Source organism: Perca fluviatilis, chromosome 6 (assembly GCF_010015445.1).
Source record: "Perca fluviatilis chromosome 6, GENO_Pfluv_1.0, whole genome shotgun sequence".
NCBI classification, from domain to species: Eukaryota; Metazoa; Chordata; class Actinopteri; order Perciformes; family Percidae; genus Perca; species Perca fluviatilis.
In genome coordinates, this window is record NC_053117.1 from 25,198,378 (window position 1) to 25,219,347 (window position 20,970).

At 40.2% G+C, this 20,970-nt stretch overlaps 2 protein-coding genes across 4 annotated transcripts in view; both read right to left on the reverse strand.

Moving 5' to 3' along the window:
• sh2b3 (SH2B adaptor protein 3) overlaps nucleotides 1-9,684 on the reverse strand; it is a 61,522-nt gene extending 51,838 nt beyond the window's left edge. For both annotated transcript variants that reach the window (XM_039804589.1, XM_039804590.1), the window contains exon 1: nucleotides 9,404-9,684. The gene's annotated coding sequence lies outside the window, so the exon portion shown is untranslated. The remainder of the gene's footprint in view (nucleotides 1-9,403) is intronic.
• Nucleotides 9,685-12,170: 2,486 nt separating this feature from the next.
• On the reverse strand, nucleotides 12,171-17,016 carry pheta1 (PH domain containing endocytic trafficking adaptor 1). Of its 2 annotated transcripts, none has more exons than XM_039803484.1 (3): nucleotides 16,594-17,016; nucleotides 15,952-16,065; nucleotides 12,171-15,098 (listed from the first exon to the last, which is right to left on the reverse strand). In XM_039803484.1, exon 3 carries the CDS (start codon nucleotides 15,065-15,067, stop codon nucleotides 14,162-14,164), a length of 906 nt encoding a protein of 301 aa, XP_039659418.1. In that variant the 5' UTR covers nucleotides 15,068-15,098; nucleotides 15,952-16,065; nucleotides 16,594-17,016; the 3' UTR covers nucleotides 12,171-14,161. The 2 variants fall into 2 exon arrangements, with proteins under 2 accessions (XP_039659418.1, XP_039659419.1); XM_039803485.1 differs by lacking the exon at nucleotides 16,594-17,016 and adding an exon at nucleotides 16,306-16,577.
• Between the last annotated feature and the right edge of the window lie 3,954 nt (nucleotides 17,017-20,970).

The window sequence follows — 20,970 nt, forward strand, 5'->3', positions numbered from 1 at the left end:
ACACACGCACACGCACACGCACACACACACACACACACACACACACACACACACACACACACACAGGTATCGATAATCAGCAAATCAATTGATTGCAGAAACAAATATTAGCATTAGCTTGAATTCACTCTTGCTAAGAATGTTGGGAGGTTGTTTCTTCTGTAACTTCAAAATGAAAGTTTACACCGTTGTCCTAACTGGTTAAAGAATCGTGGAATGTTGGAAATATGTTACTCCTGAAGTTTGACTTCAAAGCAACATGAAGACGTCAGATTGGGCTCAGGGTGTTATTTTCCCTCTTTTATAGACCAAAAGATTTATTGATTAACCAAGAAAAATTATTGTCAGATCAATCAGCATTAAAATTATTGTTACTTGCTGCCCTACTGGGATCCTTTAGCTCCACCCTGGATTTTCTGACTACAACTAGCATGAAGCCAGCGAGCAGCAGCCCAAACCTCAAGTCTTAAAAGCTTCCCTTGCAGAAAACTACCTCCATGTTTTTATAGTCATACTTCATGCTAAAAATCACACATCTTCTTTTTCTAACACACGTTGTGTGTGTGCGTGTGTGTGTGTGTGTGTGTGTGTGTGTGTGTGTGTGTGTGTGTGTGTGTGTGTGTGTGTGTGTGTGTGTGTGTGTGTGTATTTGTGTGTGTGTGTGTGTGTGTGTGTGTGAGACTAACTCGTCTGAGAATGTGTGCAGTGTTTGGTTGTTCAAAAATAGGATGTGCTCCTAATTGTCATACTCATTATTTAAGATGCAATTTACAACAAGCCACATCCGTCTGACCTTTATATAGCCCTGGCCTTATTGGAAATCAGCCGGATCCAATCTATTGCTTACAACTCAATTAGTCTGCATGGCATCAAGGCTCTCTGAGACATCAAACACTCTAGTTTTTACGGGAAAACTGGAGTGGGAAAAAAAATTGGAAAAGAAAATGCAGCAACATGTGCATCACAAGGGCAGGGATGAAAAACAGATTTAGTTACCACCTTTGAATTTTCATTCTCTAAATCACTGAATGAATCACAGAGCTAGGGATACATTTACAAAGCAGGGAGAGAGTGAGTGTATGACAGTGGGAGTTAGGGGCTTATTTTAAGAAGAGAGAGAGAGAGAGAGAGAGAGAGAGAGAGAGAGAGAGAGACAGAGAGAGAGAGAGACAGAGAGAGAGACAGAGAGAGAGACAGAGAGAGAGCAGGACGCTGTAAGGAGTGGAGGGAGTCAAACATGAAAAGGAAGAGGAGACAGAGAAACAAGGGTCACATGAATAGCCAGAAAGAGAGAGGAGGGGATAATGAGAAGGCAGGCAGGAAGTGAGAAAAACAGAGCAGGAGAAAGGTGAGAGGAGATAGCGCCAGGTCCAGGTGGCAAAGCCAAAGAGGAACAGAGACCAAAGGATCTCTGCTCTGCCTGGGCAGCAATCACAGCAACAGGAAGCCCTGCCCTGGCAAGCAGCGACCAGTGCGCACATGCACGCACGCACGACACGCACGTACGTACGCACGCACGCACGCACAATTTTAAATCTGAATCTCACTCTCGGTTACTGTTTAACGAACTAAAGAACAGAGATCTTTGTTTACTGAATATTTGAAGGCAAACTGTTTATGTTGACATATAAACTTATAACACTTATTTTGTTGCAATTGTATGTTCTTGAAATGAATAATAAAATATTGTTCAGTATTTTGTCATATCATTAAGAATATCATTATCACTATCCTACTTGAGGTCACAATTATCTATCACAATTATTAATTAATCTTCTGTAACAAAATAACTTTACTGCACTGGTTTTATTTTTACACTTTACTTACAATGAAAAGGTAGAGCATTAAAACCCTGCCCCAAGTTTAATTAACAGTGGAAGCTAAAACCATGATTGTGGTGACTATTATAAAATGTATGCAGCTCTATTCCATCCCTGCCTTACAGGAACATTGAACACAATACAAGAGGGACATCCATGCAAACCCACAAGCAACTATTGTGCAAGTATCAGAAGAAAAAAGACAGGGATTCCCACCAAAACAGTTCAATATTGTTATGAAAACCTGTTCCACTGTTAGCCAACACACCATTTAACGTGAACCTTTTTCCATCCCTTTCATTTCATGTTTTATACTTTAGTGCAACAAGCTGCTATGTATCAACCTGGCGGCAGCTACACGCAGCCCGATTGATCAGAAGCATAAAAATAGAAGGCCTACATGAAAAAGTTCTGCAGTTGCAGGGATGGGATTGGCGGAGTCTCAGTGTTCCTGTTTGTGTGAAATGAGATGTGAAAGAGCTTTGATAATGAACAGAGCAGAAAGCGAGACACGCACAGCTTACATAATTGAAGAACATATTGTAACGGAGGAAGTAGCGCTAAAACATGAGATAACCCTCGGCCTTAACTACCCACAGCCTGAGGAAAGCATCAGCTGATTCAGGGAGAAACAAACCTGCAGCCTACAAACATAAACCATTAGCAAGGGATACAATGTCTGTTCTTTGCATACAGTGGGTATAACAAAGACAAGGACATGTTTATTTGTGTACAGCCTGTCTTCAAATACCTGGTATTCTTGCATTTAATGAGCAAGAAATATTTTGTGCAACACCTCATGTAAAAAGAAAAAAATACTGATATGCCCACACTAAATAAGCATAGCTACGGGGCGATAAAGACCTTTAGTCCTCAACGTTTGGCATTTACTGTTGCTGACATTCTTATCCAGAGTGGCATTGGGATACATATACATTTTTCTAAATCACAAATCACATTACACTAAAGATATATACAAATATTTTTTATAATAAAGAAAAGAAAAGGCAGTAACAGCTGTGAACTAGCTTTTTGTTTTGGTTAGAGTATTCTCTGGCTCTGCTTTCAAACAACAATGCAGGCTCCAACCCAACACAATGCTGCTATTCTTGAGACGCACAGCAATAAAGGCTGGTCGCTTTCTGGTCATTTCCTGTGGCCTGGGAACAGAGAGAGGGAGGCAGGCTGGGAAAGGAGCAAAACTAAAAGGCTGGATCTGTGATAAGAAAGGGATTCACACTAGCAAGGATCAAAAGGAGGAAATGAACTGTATGCTACGGTATCAAGACAACTTTCCCCATCACTACTGCAATGGAAAACAAATCTGGGGTTTACCTTAAAAGAAAAAAAGTATTATGAATATGTGTCCAGTTAGTACAACAAGCATCCTTCCAGCTATCTGGAATCCTACCAATAACTAAGACAAAATGTCTCTGCACAGTCTACAGCCTGTCATTAGACTGCAAAGACAGACCCTGGCATGTCAAGGAAACACTAAAATATAGGGCTCCCAGAGACATAATGACAGGCAAAAAAAAGGAAAAGAGAGAAGTAAAGTTCTGGCTTTGGCTGCAACGATAGATGTGATGTGTGAGGGGAGACTAAGGAAATGAGGTCAATAGTGACCATCAGGCATCACAAGCAACCTGCCATTTAATGTCCTTTTCCATCCTGGGTTTTGTCCATTCACTACGCGCTGCGACCATTTCTAAAAACTGATGTTTAGTGCTGAGCAAAATTCATGATTAATGATTACATTCATTGTAGATTAGTCTGCGGATTACTTTCTCCATTCATCGATTCATTCTTTGCTCTGTCGTCAAATATCCATCACAATTTTCCAGAGAGCAAGGGGATTTCTTCAAATGTGTCACTTTGAACAATAGTCCAAAACCCAAAGCTTACCGTACAATTTTAAAGACACTGAGCAAACAGGGATGAGGAACAACTGGATATAATCTCATCTCATTCTTCTGAAATGCATGTTTGATGCGTTCATATGTCAATACTTTCCCTAACATTAGGTTGGAGACCTAATTTACCGACTGAAGAAAATGACAACACCCAAACTAGCAGTTAGCCCGACCGGTGGGGAGATTTTGCTAGATTTGGATTATCAAAGACACTAGCAAAGCACCGTTTAGCTTTAAACATTTTAACCCTGTTTAAGCCAGCTACTAGCTAGCAGTAGGCTAACGTTACCTGAAGTGAAATGTGAACTAGCGCCACATGCAGTGATGCTTTGGTTGCCTGTTACGTCAATTCTGGAGCACCAGAGGGCAGTGCAGTCATTTAAGTAGTAATGAAATGAGGCACCGGAATCTGCTTGCCATTCGGACCAGTAGATACAGGTTGTACACAACATTCCTGGATAGGAGAAAAATGTGCTCTGGTTTAAGGACAGACCGACTGGACGATTATCGATACCGTCGTCGATATAGACTAGGTTGTACCCAGCCCTACTTCTGCTGTGTAATTACACAAAACTGAATCTGAATATTGTTTGAAATAACCATGCTTCCTTATGATCCTGCAGGGGAGTGCACTGCACAAATCTTATTGTTCAATATATTGTGCACCCTGTTCAAATAAAATAAAAATTGGATAGATGAACAGAAACCTTTTCCTGCACACTAACTTTGAGCCCTGGCAAAATAAACACAGACAGACTGCGCATATTACAGAACATTAAATACTCATACTCTGTATAACTAAACAGTTTAAGTGTGTTTCTCAGCTACAAAGCCACCAAAAGCTGACCGAAACTTCTTACTGGATCTCTTAAAACACAGGCTTAGTTTCGGAAAAGCTGAAAACAACAATCCATTATTCATAACTCAGTTGAGACGAATCAACTCAATACAGCCAATCCAAGCATTTGAGACTCAAATGCTCCAGCCGGAGAGAGAACGAAAGAAATCTCTGGTTGAAATCCACAAGCACTTTATGAATGAGTCATCCATACTCGAGACGATTTCTGATTCATTGTGAGTTATGAAGATGCATGATAGTAGTTAAGATGTAAGCTACTATATATGATGTAGGTGTGTATGTTGGGGGAGGTTGTTTGGGGGGTTGGGTGTGAGGTAACTGATGATCGGCTGTGAATCATCTGCCAGCATCTGACTTCCTGGAAGGCTAATTCAGGCATTATTAACTTTTTCCACATTGGGACTCATGAATCAAGTTTCATTGTTCCCACTTTCTAACACACAAAACATCACCCAACAATCCTGTTTTGGGATTTATCTCTGCAGTGATAGCAAACGTTGTGCTTGTGTTTGAAATAAAACTTGCAAATGATGCAAATTGTGCATTTTGCGTGACAATGTGCTGCTACTTTCACTTCAACTTAGACATGACACACAAAGAGGAACAAACATACAAAGGGTTATTTGATATGTGCCTGTATTTAGGGCTGCAACTAACGATTATTATCGATCAATCTGCTTTGATTGTTTTCTCAATTAACTGATAATTGCGGTCTATGAAATAATTTTTTTTTTTTTAATGTGAAAAAATAGTTTCTCAGAGGCCACAGGGCTGTCTTCAGTTAGCTCATGTCTTGTTATGTTACTTTTGACAACAAAAAAAAAATATCTGGCATTTTTCTTTGAAAAATTACTGAAATGACTAATCTATTATCAATATAGTTGCAATCAGCTAATCAATTAATCGACTAATTGTTGCCGCTCTAAATGTATGCACTCGTGAAATTTCTCATGATAAAAAGCAAACATTCCGGGTGGGTTTCTTTTCTTAAGTTTGACAAAAGCCAAACGCTTGACTCCATCCTATGTCCTAACTGTGTACACACACACACACACACACACACACACACACACACACACACACACACACACACACACACACACACACACACACACATATTAATGTACTGCAACTGCAGAGCCTTAAAGTACACGTTTTTAAACAATATCCTCATTCTGCTGCAGCAAATCGGGCCTATAATCAACATTCTCAACAAGCACAGGGGCGCATTGGGGTAAACACATGCAAATACACACACACAGTCTCTAATTATTGCTGCTTTGGAAAAAACACACAGGCACACATGTGCCTCCCCGCCCCCTCCCCCCCCCACCCCAAACGCTTGCACAAACGTGTGCACACACACATGCAACAACTTAACCCTAATACCGCATGACTTGTGTGTGTGTTTGTGGTCCACATTTAAATCTGAGATTTTTTAGCTTAGCTGTTTGGGTGGCCAAGGGCTGTGTGAGTCAAATTACACATAAACTGCTAGAAAACCTGTGTGTCACGTTTCGGAAGGTCCTTATTGACACCAGAAAAGTGCTTTTCTTTTTCTTCCATTTTCTGCCCTAACCCGCCTCTTCCGTCTTTCTCCGTCATACTTCTTTAGCAGATTCCTACTTCTGTCTGTCTGCCAATTTATCTCCCACGATTTCCCTCTTCCTCCTTTCCCTCCTCTCCTCTCCCCACAGGGCCGCTGTGGGTCAGACCTTTCTCGTGATCTCATCAGTGGACTTCTTAGAACCCCTGAGGGAAGCAGAAGAGCTGGCATCCAATATCATCTCAGTTAAAGACATTGAACCATGACATGTCAGGTCCACGGCTGATAGCCGACTGCAGAGTCCACTAGTTTTTTGCATTCCTTCTACGTCTGTAACAACACATACTGTATATAAAAGCATGTACATCAAATGTGCACAACGTTTCAAAAATGTCCAGTTTCCATAAAGCCACAGTCTTTTCTTTCAAGGAAAGATGTCTCAGACAGCAACTGAAACAATTTTGTTGTGGTGCATAAAATCCCCAACTAAGTACCGGTAATCATGTCATGTTGCAGAAAATCTCATTATAATCATGCTGAACAATCGTCATCCCCCTCTTTAGGGAGAGTCCGAGATTATTCGGTGCTGAAAATGTAAAGCGGGAATTTCTATTCACATGGTCATCAAGCTGTCAATATTGTGTGGTTGTAGGCATTACATTTTTAAGTTTCACTGCATTTGTGTTGAGTTGAGGTTGTGCATGGGGCCAGAACAGAACTTCTCTTGTCCATACCACACTGAGCAAAAAAAAAAAGAAAAAAAAACAAAAACCCCCACCTCCCAAAAACCAAAAAAGGCCGGGTTTTACCACACGAGCAAAAAAGAAGGGAGAACACCACCCCAAACCCCCCCCCCCCAAAAACCCAAGGGGGGCGGGGAAGTAAACACTTTTCTAAAATTCATCAGAAACAATTTGTGACTGTAGACAACAATTACAGTAGAGATCTGGAACTGCACGGAACCTTTAAATTATAGTCCACTTTTTGTCTGGGGTTGACAGAGTTAAACTGTCTGCCATGGAAAATATTGTGTACAGTTCAGCCGGCGTTACTTCCCCACCCTAGAGGCATGTTTTTCTGCCTTTTGTGCTTCAGTGACTCAAGGTTTGATAACTGTCACAGTCTGTTGACTGAATCAAGAAAGAATGCAGACGTCCGTAGGTTGCTGGGATAACTGCAGAAAGGTAAACATGTACCCTGCAAATGTGTTTGCATATGTATTAGATGATATACATTTTTAAAGAGGACCTGGCAATATAACATAGCTGGTAAACTGATGATAATAATATATATTTGTCATACCGTTATACCATGGTAGCTATCCCTTTAATATCTCCCGGTGTATTTAGGCCATTTTAATTTAGGTAATATTGGACCTTGATTTAACAGGTACTTAAATTGCTGGATTAGCCATAACAAAGACATTCCTGATTAGTTTATCAATAATCAGTTTGTCAATTGACTTTCCAATTTTCTTTTTTTTTAACAATTGAACAATGTGTATGGCCCAACAAAGTCTAGTACTGGCTGCCAAGTATATTTTTAATATTTTTAACAATAGAAGTGGTTCAGGAATTTAATTTTGGCCTCATTCAGTTTGCTCGAAATTCCCAAAACCTATCCCAAGGAACAGCATATGTATACTGTACAATAACACCACTCATTCAAAGAAGGCAGCCAGATGTGACAGTCAAATAAACAGTAAAACATTATGTGAACGCCAGCACAACTGCCTGTGTTACAAAACCAGAGCTCATCCAGCGGTTAGCCATGTTAGTCAGCTACTATTGAATTTATTTAATATGAATTCATAACTATTCAATGCTCTGGTTCTCTGAGTTCAACTACAGAAATGTACTTGTAGAGTGAAAAGTACAATATTTCTCTCTGAAATGTTGTGGAGTGGCGTAAACTGGAAATACTATAAGTAAGTATATAAGTAAATAAGTATCCATTTCCTGACGCTCCGACTAACTGTAATTACAGTATAATAACTATTTTGGTCAGAACATTTTGGGAACCACCCCAACTTCACACCTGTTGCCTCAGAATGTACACAAACCTGTATTTAACCACACACACACACACACACTGAATAGGAGTGAATTCCCTCTAAAACACACATCAAAATTACTGTTTTGATTTACTGCTATACAACACTGCATTGTGAAACCAAGTGGCTGTTCCCCACTTGTTCCTCTTCTCCATCCTGCAGTCATGAGGGGTGACCACTGACCTGAGCACGCGCACACCCACGCTGAACACACGCACACTCACGGTGAACTTCATTGTTGTATGTATTGTGTAATACATACAAAAATGAAGTTCACATGTATTGTGTTGGCTATTAATGGGGAAACTGTGGACAGCAATGTGACTTTTTTTTAAAGGTTTTTGCCTATTAACATGTAACACAAATAAGTCACAATAGGTTGCATATTTTGACATCACCATGGAGACGACGGCTGACAGACTTGCGCTAAATATTAATATCGAAATGTCTTACTAATAACTTAGGAACACTTCGAATACCAAGTTACTAAAATCACCGTGTACTCGTTGTAGCGAGCTAGCTACGTGGAAAAAGTCAGAGAATCACAGAACTATTGAAATTCAAGGTAGTTAATTAACGTTCTACACAGCCTCGATACACAGACGTCATCAACCTCCCCCAGTGTCTCAGTCACGGTAACCCAGCAAATGTAAATAAACACGAACACTAAATCAAGACTAAAACCCAGGTAACATAAATGCAAAACGAAAACACTAACAGAACATCATTTACACACTTAGACTAGGACAGGAACCGTTAATAACATAGTCCCATGATCCTTTGCACTGCAGTGCAGACACATCGGCATCCTGCCGGCCGTTACTATATATTTCGTGCCAACTATCCCTGTTGATGTGAGTGACGCCAAGCAGCTCAAAGACAGAAAATCCTGCTCGGCGGTTAGCAGGACTCTACTTTTAATAGAAAACTTTACTTTTTTGGCTAAAAAAAAAAGAAGTCTGCGCCAGCACCACCAGCCCAGAGCCGAAGAGAGGCAGAGCCCTTTAAATTTCACACTAGCACATTTTTCCGAAAATTATTAGTGAAGAAAAAAATGGAAATTTGGACGGAAGCTATAAAGTTCCACATTACTAGTGAGGTTCGCCATTTTTGGGATTATCCACCATGCGGTTAATAAAGACTTTAGCGATGGTAAAAAGCACTTTAAGAAGAGAAGGTAATACAGCCTGACAGTTCCCACAACATACTCACGTTCTCCGTTATCTCGGATGGGCACCCACCGCAGCACGACGACTAACCAGCAAGTTGGACTTCGCATAACGGAAATGTGTTGAGAAGCATCTAAAGTATCACAAAACGACTTCGGTGAGGAGCAACAGGAAACTGGACATCAGAGGAAAAGCTGCATGTTGAAAAGTCTGTCGCTTTCTCTATCATTGTGAGTGCACGCGACGGTTCCTCCGAAACAAACAAAAAAAAAAGAGGAAAAAAAAAACTTTCAGCCACGAACTTGACGCGGAAAAAAGTGGCGACTTCTCATTTCCGCTGTCAAAAAAATGCGCCGCAGTCCAGCTGTGTCAAGTCGTAGGAAACTCATGACAACGCTTCCGACTCTTTCTTTTCAAAATAAGAGAAGCATTCCTGCTCGCACTAAGACGCAACAAGCACCGTAACCAACCGGGGGGCTGGCTGTGCACAAACGACCTCTAGACCTTAATTTACACTCTGAAGGAGGAACAATTTAGATCTTTTACTTAATTAAAGGTAGCAATACCACAATTTAAAAAGAATCCGTTAAAAGTAAAAATCCTGCATTTAATTACAAGTACATAAGTATTAGCATCAACGTATACTATAAACCAAATAGGCTCCTCATTATGCAGAATGGCCCAATTCGGAATAATATGCTATCATGTCACTTGATTATACTGATGCATTGGTAAGCATCACTAATGTTACAGCTGGTAAAGTGGACCTTATTTTTTTTATTTATTTTGTATATACTACCCATAATAAGACATAATGTATTAGTTGATTAATATATTTTTTATTAAGTATCTGAATTTGCAAAGTAACTAGTAACTAAAGTTGTCAAATATAAGAAGTACAATATTGGCTTCCAAAATTTAGTGGAGTAAAAGTATAAAATAGTACAGACCATTTATAAATGTTGCATTTTACTTGGAAAAGTAAAAGTAACAGAAAGTAGTTTCTATTGTTTTGTCCAACCCATTTGCGTAGGGTCGATTAGATAATAACCTCTCTTTATAATGCAATACATTACAACAGCAACACATCTACATCCTCCAAAATGATTGTGAGACACTTTTCATCTCTTTTTGAGTGCTTGGTCGGTATTTGAACATGAACTTTTATGTTGAAATGACCAGACAGGAAATGGCTTCCCTGTGAAGTTTCGTGCTGTCTGCAGACGGTAGGCTACTCTCTGGTCAACAGTACATTATGTGCATAAAACTGGCCAGGCTATCAATAGTTTAGATGTACATTTGGTTTGTTAACTGTAATGTATGTCTCTGCTTTAACACGGTATCATATCCTACTTAATACTTTTTACAATACTCCTTAAACTGATGGAGCCTAACAGAGCTAACGTGGATTGGAAGAGCATTTGTATCGACTTAAACTGAGGTAGTGCGACACTTTTTGCTGCTAGTGCAACTAAATACACCACACGAGCCTGCAAGGAAAAGGAACGAGTCACCTTTATCTTCTGTATTTATGCCTTTAAATTGCTTACGTCAGAGAAAATTAAAACACGTATAGTCTATCTATTAGAACATGTATATTTTTTCTTCTCTGGAGACTCCGAGTCCGCTGGTTTCTGTCACCAGACGGTTATTTTCACTTGTTCCCCAGGTGCAAAGCAGTCTGAAATTGTTGCGCAGCGCCACTCGGTGAGCTTTAGGCTGAATAGCACCAAGAATGTGTGTGGTGAGCATGAGGCCAGCAGGCATACATTCAGGGGACCCATCATCAGTGGTGGAATGTTAAGTACATTTCCTTAAGTACTGTACTTAAATACACTTTTGAGGTACTTTACTCGAGTATTTTATGCTACTTTGAACTTATAATACTTAACTACATTTAAGAGGCAAATATTGTACTTTTTACTCCACTACATTTATTTGACAACTTTGGTTACTAGTATTATTCATCCAAAATATAGATCAACTACATTATGATTTATGTATAGATTAGGATACAGTACTCAGTATATAAAGTAGTTTATATTAGCCCCACCTTTACCGGCTGCAACGTTAGTGTCACTTACACATAATGTATAAATCATTATAATCCCGTACTCAAATGGGCCATTCTACATAAGGAGTACTTTTACTTTTGTTACTTTAAGTATATTTTGATACTCATACTTATTTTACTTTTACTTAAAGCTTTAGTGCGTAATTTTTTTATATTAATGAACGTCCGTTACGTTCAAGCCATTGCCAAATGAGTTGCTACAAAGCTAATTAGACTTTCAGCTCCACACAACTCTCTCTCTGTATTTCTCAGTATGGCTATGTTCAGAAGATTGTGTCGTCTGGTGACTTTCCCGCGCAGAAACTCGAGTGAAGATAATTACCTCTTCTGAAGAGTCCATCATGTTTTTTTAATCCTCCGTGTCCTCCTTGGCTATTTGCAACTGCGTGGGGGGGCGGGGGCGCGAGCGATCACAGAAGGCTCGTATCATGTGGATGCGTTGATAGTGTTGTTGTCACTACTTAGAATTCCTCATGGGGGCAACAGAAAAATACGCACTATAGCTTTAAGTAAGATATTGAATGCATAACTTTTACTTGCAACAGAGTATTCTACTGTGTAGCATTGCTCCTTTTACTTGAGTAAAATATTTGAACACTTCTACTACTACCAACCATACTGCAAGGACTGTAATGCCTAAAGCGGCCATACTATAGACTAAAAATGTCTTGCTAATACTTTATTATAAAGAAAACAGATCAGCAGATATGATCACAGAAAACTGTTCACAACAACATATTAATGACACCGTTTATTGAATGGTTTACAACAAATGCTTTTTAACAATCATCTTTTTAGGGTACCATGTCAGGACAATATGTTTAATATTATTGGTCATTTTAAATAATACTCATATTGTGTACTATAACATTGAAAATGTGTACTACAATCGTGGAAGTCAATTGAAAAAGAAAAACGTGACAATTTAATAATTGTGCATTTATGTTGCATTCCTCATTTGGCACTCTTGAATAAAGATGATCATTTATATGGTTGATTTGACACAATCACATTTTCCTTTAAATATTATTGTTAGAAAAAAAAAAAGACTTGTCATCTGTAATTACAGTAATGCTCTTCTGGAGTTAATAAAATTGGTACAACAACAATAATTTTAGTTAATGCTTATCAAAAGCATACCGCCCTGATGCAGCCGTTTGAAAAAAAACAATCCACACTGTACAAGCCAAGTGTATGACAGGAATGATGGTGCTGCGCAATGATGCAGACTGAAAGCCATTGTCAAAAAGTGACTGCAACAACATGAGCCTTAGCAAAGAAAGAAAGAAAGTATGGTAGTGATTGCAAGTGCAATAACAGTTAATAAATATAACATAAGGCACATATAAAACAAAAACGTAAGCGGCTATGTGATTGGATATAGAATTATAAAAGTAAATGTTTTAAAATGCCTGTTTTTTCAGACTGCTGGTATTAATTTCCAACATGGAAGAGTAAAATATTAATATACAAACCAAGAGGTTAGATGTTTAAATAAAGTATAGGCCTCTAACAGTTACACTCATAACATAACATTCACGTTAATCAGCTGTAACAAACAAACAATATGATGAAATTAAGTTGACTTGATTGTATGATATGAAATTGTCACAGAATTACAATGACAAGTGTTAAAGTCCTGTAAGTTCAAGAAGAGTCAAAAGAAAACTAAGTGACAAGCACCCTTGTGACACAGCATCATCTGGCCGCTGGCTAGCAAGGGCTAAAAATACCAGCGTGTTGCTCTGAGCGAGACATCCAGCTCCCACCGTGGTCCCCAGACACTGGCAACAGGATGTTCTGACCTTGGCAACCACAAGGGTCTCTGGGGTGGAATATATCCCGCTGGGAATAGGGAGGAGAAACTGGACTAGTTTTGCCCAAACACTTCTTATCCAGAGTTTACAGGAATTTCTTTTTAAACATGCTGTTAATTATCCTGGTACCCTTGACATTAGATTATTAAAAACATCCTTAACTGTACTTAAACAGCTTTTTTTTATCATTTTTTCATCAATCACACAGCTGCAGGACTTCCTGTTACATTCACCTTTGTACGCCGTGGATAACGTGTCACTATACAATAGCAACCTGATCCATGTGGATTTGTTTTGTGCAATGACTTCAGATCGTTATTTACAGTATGTGGCCTTCTTTATGTCATTGGCATATAACAAAAACACCCTTGCCAGGCTGGGATTGGAAAAAAAGGTGGTGATTTTAGCAGTTATTTATTTAATTTTATCCCATTTTTCAAATGCTTAACACCGTAGTTTCCATGTATACCTGAAGAAAAACATGGTTTAGATCAAGGTTGCTACAATTTTAAAGAAAACTGACCCCAATTGCACAAGTACATTGGGAAGCTAGAAGGGCAGAAATAATCTTGAATATTGGCAATATAATAATAGCACATACTTTTCTAAATTGTATCTACTAATTTTAATTGTCCATGGCAAATTACATTAAAAAAACTGTGGAAAAGAGCATATTTTGTATTGGATTGTACAATGGATAGTGTTGATGCAGAAGATTGATTCCCCTGTGCCAGACAGGATCTGGAATCATTCTTAAATCAGTATTTGTCTTTTTTGATAGGTGATAAGACTGAAATTTGCAAATAAGTTTTGTGCCCTGTTAAGTTGAGTTCAAAAGGGTTTAACATTGCAGAATGATCAGGAAGGAAGGAATGATAAAAATGTGGAAAAAAAGAGATAATCCATTACTTCACTGGCTCTGCAGCCACTGCACTCTCAGTTCCTCCACCTCTCTGCCGTACCAGTCATGGAGTTTGGAGAAGCAGCCAGTGCCAGGGGAGACTGGGCTTTCCAGAGAGGCTCCTCTTCTCCTGGGTGGCACTGGTGGAGCCCTCATCCCATCAGCCCCATAACCAATCACAGTGTTATTCCCAGAGTCTGTGCACGCTTCCCAGGCCACACAGGAAGACGCTCCCTCAACAAAGCCGTTAGCAAAGGCAGCTGGCGGTTTACTCCATGCAACTCCGTTCTCCTTGGAACAATCAGAGAAGAGCTGCACCTCATCCTGGAGGCTCTTTTGGGCAGGGAAGGGGCCTGCCATGGGAGAGGCACTTGATGATGACGATATGGAAGATGAAGATGATGTAGAAGAGGATGCTCCAGACCTAGAGCGTGCCACCACCTGGTTTCGCCTGGAGGACGACTTAGGCCTGCCCTGCAGGCCTCCAACTCCAGCCCCGACACAGCCACCTCCTGCAGCCTCCTGGATCTCCTCCAGCTGCCTCTCCAGCTCCTTCACCACCAGCCTCATGTAGTCAAAGCTGGCCCTCGACAACGCTTTCACCCATGACTCCATGGCTGCTTGGTTCTCAGCAGCCATCTTGTACACCCGCGCTTTGGCGCAGTCAAACTTGATGGCGAAGGCAAACTCCTCGGCTGACTCGCAAAGCTCTACGGTGCATCCTTCAAGGACGATGACGCCGATGGGCTCTCGGCTGTCGCGCTCCTCAAAGTAGAAGAGCATGTTACCCTTCAGCACAAACCAGCGGCGGTGATACGCTGTGTTGCGCTCACCCTTCTTGAACAGGAAGCCTGTCTTGTCTGGCGGGGAGTCACAGGTGGCGTAGTGCGCCACGCTGCGTTCGTTCAGCTTCATCCTTCTTTTCCTTAGTAGATTCTTTATTTATCTAAAAGGACATTATAAAGACAGAGGGTCATCCCCAAAGTTAAAATGATTAGTCCATATTGAAGGATGTCACAAGAGTCAGTCTGCAGCAGATGAAAGACAAACCTGCTCTTTTTGCTGACTCTTGTCTTGACTGTAGCTCTCAGTGCTACATGACTGCTGGTTTATTGACATGATATAATAATAATAATAATAATAATAATAATAATAATAATAATAATAAGGATGAGAGATGTTTTATGTTCACAAGACAACTAGTCTAGTCTATTTGCTCTTCTCTTGTTAAAAGGAAGTCAAAGTCAAAAAGTGTTTTACTGCTGGGAACTTTAGAGTGGCTGATGTTTGTTAATCAGACTTCAACCTACATTTTTCTGGTCTCCACCCCACTGAGGCATTCTGCTAGCCCTCATCACAGCGCAAACATTGTTCTTTCACTTTCACTGTCACACGTCAGGTGCACAACATAGACTAAAGGTGCGCAGATATAGGCTCAGACATAGTGCTGCCCCAGGAAACCTATTGTGTAGTGTAGGAGAAATACAGCTTTGACCTGACCCACTGCAAATGTAGGCCAACTTATTACAACAGGGAGAAAGCGTTGTATTATATGCTTTAATCACATGTTCAATTGTGAACTAGGGCTCAGACCTTCCCTTTGTGTAAACAACAACTGATCCAATTCTAATCTGTTAAGAAGTTAAAGTAAGGCTGGACACTGATGTAACTTCATTTATCACCTTATTTAGAATACCTACTTTGTTTGTCTTGTAGCTTTGACATTTGGTGTTGTTGTTATTGCTGGAGACCTTGAATCTGACTGGACCAAAAGTAAAGTAAGGTATGTTTTTACTTACGTGTTTAAACTCTTAACCTGCTGAAATCCACCACTGTCCTCCTATCACACCTGGAGCTAATCACTTGACATGTCTCCATCTTGTTTTGTCTTTTTCGGTCTCTCCAAATTAAGGCTGTAAAAGACAAAAGGCGTTACACACTTATATATTTGCACTCCACAACTGCAAGTTACATTACTCCGCAGCGCTGTGGAGATACGCTAGGTCTGGCAATGTGAGACCACATTTAGACAAGATCGTAGTCTTGCTGGTTTTGTCCGAGTGGAAAAGACAGCCAAGTGACTGTCCGTCGTCCAGTTTGTTTCAGACATGAGAGGCTAACATTATTTTAGTACACCGTTGTTTTTTCCCCACCTCTGCTTGCATAATCGTGCTTGGACGAATGATTCAGTCTCAATCGGTGCTGGTTGGCTAGTGGGGTTGGTCACAAGCTTTTGACACATCAGCACTTTGCGGGAATTCAGATCACAGGGACACAACTATAAATGAACACTGTCTGAAAAGTATCTGTTCTTGTCAACTAGCTAACGCATAGCCTATTGAGTGAATACAAATGAGCATCTAGCTGGCACTTATACACTGTCAGTTAGATAAACTCACAGTGTATGGCAGTATTATCTATATAAGTTAGCTTTTTATTACCTGCAGATGAAGACGCCTCCTCAGGCAGACAATCTCCCCCGTTGTTTATTTTCCCCTTTATCGCTCTTTCTTCTTTCCGTTTTCTTCCCGAGCACGTCACCGACAGGGAGGGGGCACGTGTTGTGTGGTGCGCGGACAGCTCGACTGGGTATGGCGAATGGATAGTGCCACGGATAACCTACGGAAGGAGACGGTGGTGACGACGGGGAGGTTAGCCTGCTCCTTCTCCTTCTCCTGGGTATGATTTGAATGACACTATCCACTCGCAATAGGCTGGGCGGGATCGTCATTACAACTTTCCTGCTGTGAATCTCTCGTCATCCGGATGAGCGGTGACTTAAAACATGCGCACCTCGTCTTTGCCCTTGGAAAGTTGGCATTTAGACAGCTGCTACCGGATGCGGCTTTACCTGCATTATGGTATGGACCCCGACCATGGGGGCTTCGTCTGGCAAAGCCTACATATATTATTTTTTAATATATTATTATATTATATTTTTAAACACTTTAATAGAATATTATAAATATTGTGAAAATGATTCCGTCTCAATTAAATGTCTGATTGTGACATTTTTGACATCTATTCAACATTATATACCTTGATTGTTTTCTTTGTCCATCATACATTTGACTTGATTTCCAACTGATTAAAACTCCCGATAATTAGATATTGATTAATATTGATATTCATTCATTGATGATCAAGGACTGGAATATAACAGAGACACCTTACAGCAAAATATGCATTGGCTTAAACGATTAATTGATTGACATACAGGAAATTCATGATATATTAATCATTTTTTAAGCCCAAATAGCCAATTTGTTGCAATTTCTCAAATGTGCTTTTCTTTGTCTTGTGATTGTAAACTGAATATTTTCGGAATTGTGAGGATCTTTCACTATTTTCTGATGATTTATCAATTAATCAAAGCAATAATAGATCATTGAAAAATAACTATTAGCTGCAGCCCTTACAAGAACAAATACCATGCAAAAATACTCAACTTAAACTTTATTGTCCCCAAGTGGAAATGTGTTTTCCAGCCAGGTGAAACACAGTACACACTCAGACATGAACACAAAACATAATTAAATACATAAAACAAGTGTGGTTGACTACCACTGGAGTAACATTACTGATGCAACATGTAAGCAACATTTAAATGTTGTAGCTGGCTGGCTGAAGAAAAGTTGATTCAAACAATGTATATACTGTTTAATCTATATGCATCATATTTGTTGTATGCAAAATGTTGATCTTCAAAGTAACTAGCAACTATAGCTGTTAAAGGATTAACATCTGCAGAAAATAGATAGTCAAGTAAAGTATAATTACTTCAAAACTGTACTTACTTGTATTACATTTCACCACTGAAACCAAATAAGGCCTTCAACAGATATAGAACGACACAAATGTGTTTTCTGGAGTCTCCTTTATATTTCATCATGGATGGATTATTGAATAAGCCTACTCGGCACATGCTCATGCCCCCAAAGAGTATGTTGTGATATTGATTTTGATTATATTTTGATGAATTCTCCCCTAAGACTGCTGCACAGTGCATACTTATAGTATAGTGCTTACTAAAGCAAATTAGAATTAGTTTGATAGCTCCAAAATAGTTCCAACCAACAACAGCACTTTAGAGTTAAGGTTAAACCTGCAAAATACCATCGTAATATCAGATCACGCAGCAACCTCCCTTGATCTCTACTTTCGCGCTCAATCCAACCCCTTTAAGCACTGGAGGTTAAACTCCTCTCTACTAGCGGAGGATCACTATAAGCAATTCCTACACTCCCAAATCACTCTATTCTTTGAGCTGAATGACCTGCTGGACACAAACAGAGGCGTACTATGGGAGGCTTCGAAAGCTTATATCAGAGGCCAGTTTATCTCCTTTGTCTCCAATTTAAAAAGAGTTGAAATGTCCCGAACGGCGGACTAACTACGGAAAATTAAGGACATCGATGACAAATATGCGGCCTGCCCAGACCCTATACCCTTTACAGAGAACGTCTTAGGTTGCAAGCAGACTTTGACCTCTTATCTACAAACAGATCCAAGCTTTGTCTGCTCAAATCTAGACAGCACTTTTTTGAGTCGGGGATAAAGCTGGGAAGCTTCTGGCTCATCAGGCCAGAGCCGAAGCAACCTCACGGCTAATTCCTGCCATTAGAGTCAACTCAGGCGAGATCCACACTGATCCCGTCAACATTAATGAAATATTTGCCAAATTCTATGCTGAACTGTATATCTTTGACTGCCCTCCCATTGCAGACGACACGCTTAATGATTATAACCTTCCCTCAAATAGACGTTGATTCCACGAATGACTTGGTTGGTCTTATAACCACTGCCAAGGTTCAAGGAGCCATTAACTCGCTACCGAGCGGTAAATCCCCGGGGCAGGATGGCTTCACTGTAGAGTATTACAAAACATTTTCCACTCTCCTCGCGCCAGTTCTAAGAGATATGTATAAAAAGGCTGGCACTCCCTAACTTCAGACGATATTACTGGACTGCTAACTTGCAAAAACTCTTATACTGGATGAGCGACGACTGCGCCTCACTACCTGTCTCGGTACATTTGGAGAGGGCGAGCTCACACCATCCACTGCAGTCGGTCCTCTGCTCCCAACTCCCTTTGCCCTCAATATTTGTGGGCGCATGCCCGATTGTATCCATCTCGCTTAAGATCTGGAGTCAGGTTAGGCTTTGGCTTACAGGGCCCTTCTGTCTTGACCGCACTGCTTAAAAAACATGTCTTTACATCCTCAAGTTCAGACCTGGGATTTAGGGCCTGGCACAGTAATGGCATCGTCAGTGTCAAGGACCTATAGCCTACAAGGATGGCATATTTGGGTCCATATGCGTGGCATATTTTGAGCTCTCTTCACTTTATGGTTTGCCGAAGTCACACTATTAGGGACTTTGTCAAGAAGACATTCCCCCACTTTCCAAACTGCCCCCCCGAAACCCTGACTGACTCCCTCCTGGCGATAGACCCCAACCGTAAGAAATGCGTTTCTGTATTGTACAATTCTCTATGCTCGTCCTCAGTGGCGCAAAAAGTGGGTATGAGCTATTTGCGGCACAAAGGGGCACGGTAAAAGCGATGGTAAAAAAATAATGTTGTGGGTATTTTCTATATGTAGCTGCTGTTGTGCGTTTCAAAATCATTTCTGCATTTCCTCAATGTTATATAATATTTTAGAAGACTAACAGGCTAAGATTCCATCATAGAATTTTGGGGCACCGTGAGTGCCGTGGAGTGCGCACGGTAGGAAAGGTAGTGAGTTGTCGTCTATGGAAAATGATGGATAAAGCAATAAAGCTGTTGGGGGCTAAAATAGAAAAAGAAAGAGGGAAAAGGAGATGGCATGTCAAGGGATGCAACAGCAGCTAAATTAGTGGATGGTGAAAGGCAACAGGTAGGATTTAAAGTGTGACATCTGTGCTTGGAGGCTCCCAAATATTCATGTTAACAGACCAGCTAGCGTTTGTTAACACTGGGAATGTAGCAGCCAAATGGGGGTTTACAGCTAGCTTAGAATATGCAAAACCGAGGTTGCTGAGCTGAAAACTGGAAAATATAAGGTAGATGTATAATAAATGACAAGAATCTGGAAAACACAACTAATGCAATAACTCTGGTTTACCATGGAATCATGCATAGATTTGCTACCAAATGTGGAGGCTTGCAAATATTTATGTTAACAGACTAGTCAGATTAGCTAGTGTTTGCTAACAACTAGTTGCTAGTGTCTGTGCCCAGTGGTCCACTGGCTCATAATTTGTCAATTTAGTTCATTTATAATATGACTATATCACTAATACATTCATTAAATTACAAATATAAGCTTCAGTGAGTAAGTACTGTAAGTTTATACTGCTTACATTGACAATATTGTCAATGATAATGCCTGTCCTCCAGGGGCCACCGCTGTCCTGTTCCTGTGACCCTGCCCTTCATATTTTAGGTATTGAACTGCTGGCTTTGCCCCGCATTATACTGCATATGACCATGACAAGCCACTATGAATTCATTAAAATATCTGGAGACAGCCTGCTTGCTATCTCATCACACTAATCTTCAAGTAACTGATGCAGCTGCTGGTGCTATTTAATGTATTTCTGTTTCTGAAACGTTTGCTCATACTGCTTTTTGATAACTTTGATTAAGGGTGATGCTCTTGCAGCCGGTTTAATTTCCTCTATTTGACTCCCAGTTCACAGAGCCTTGACACTCTACAAGATTAATTTGCAACAACACAACTTATACATGTAATAAAGAATACAGAGATAAAATCAACCCTTTCTGCACTTGAGGTTATTGTTCAGTCCATAAAATACACACAGACACACCAACA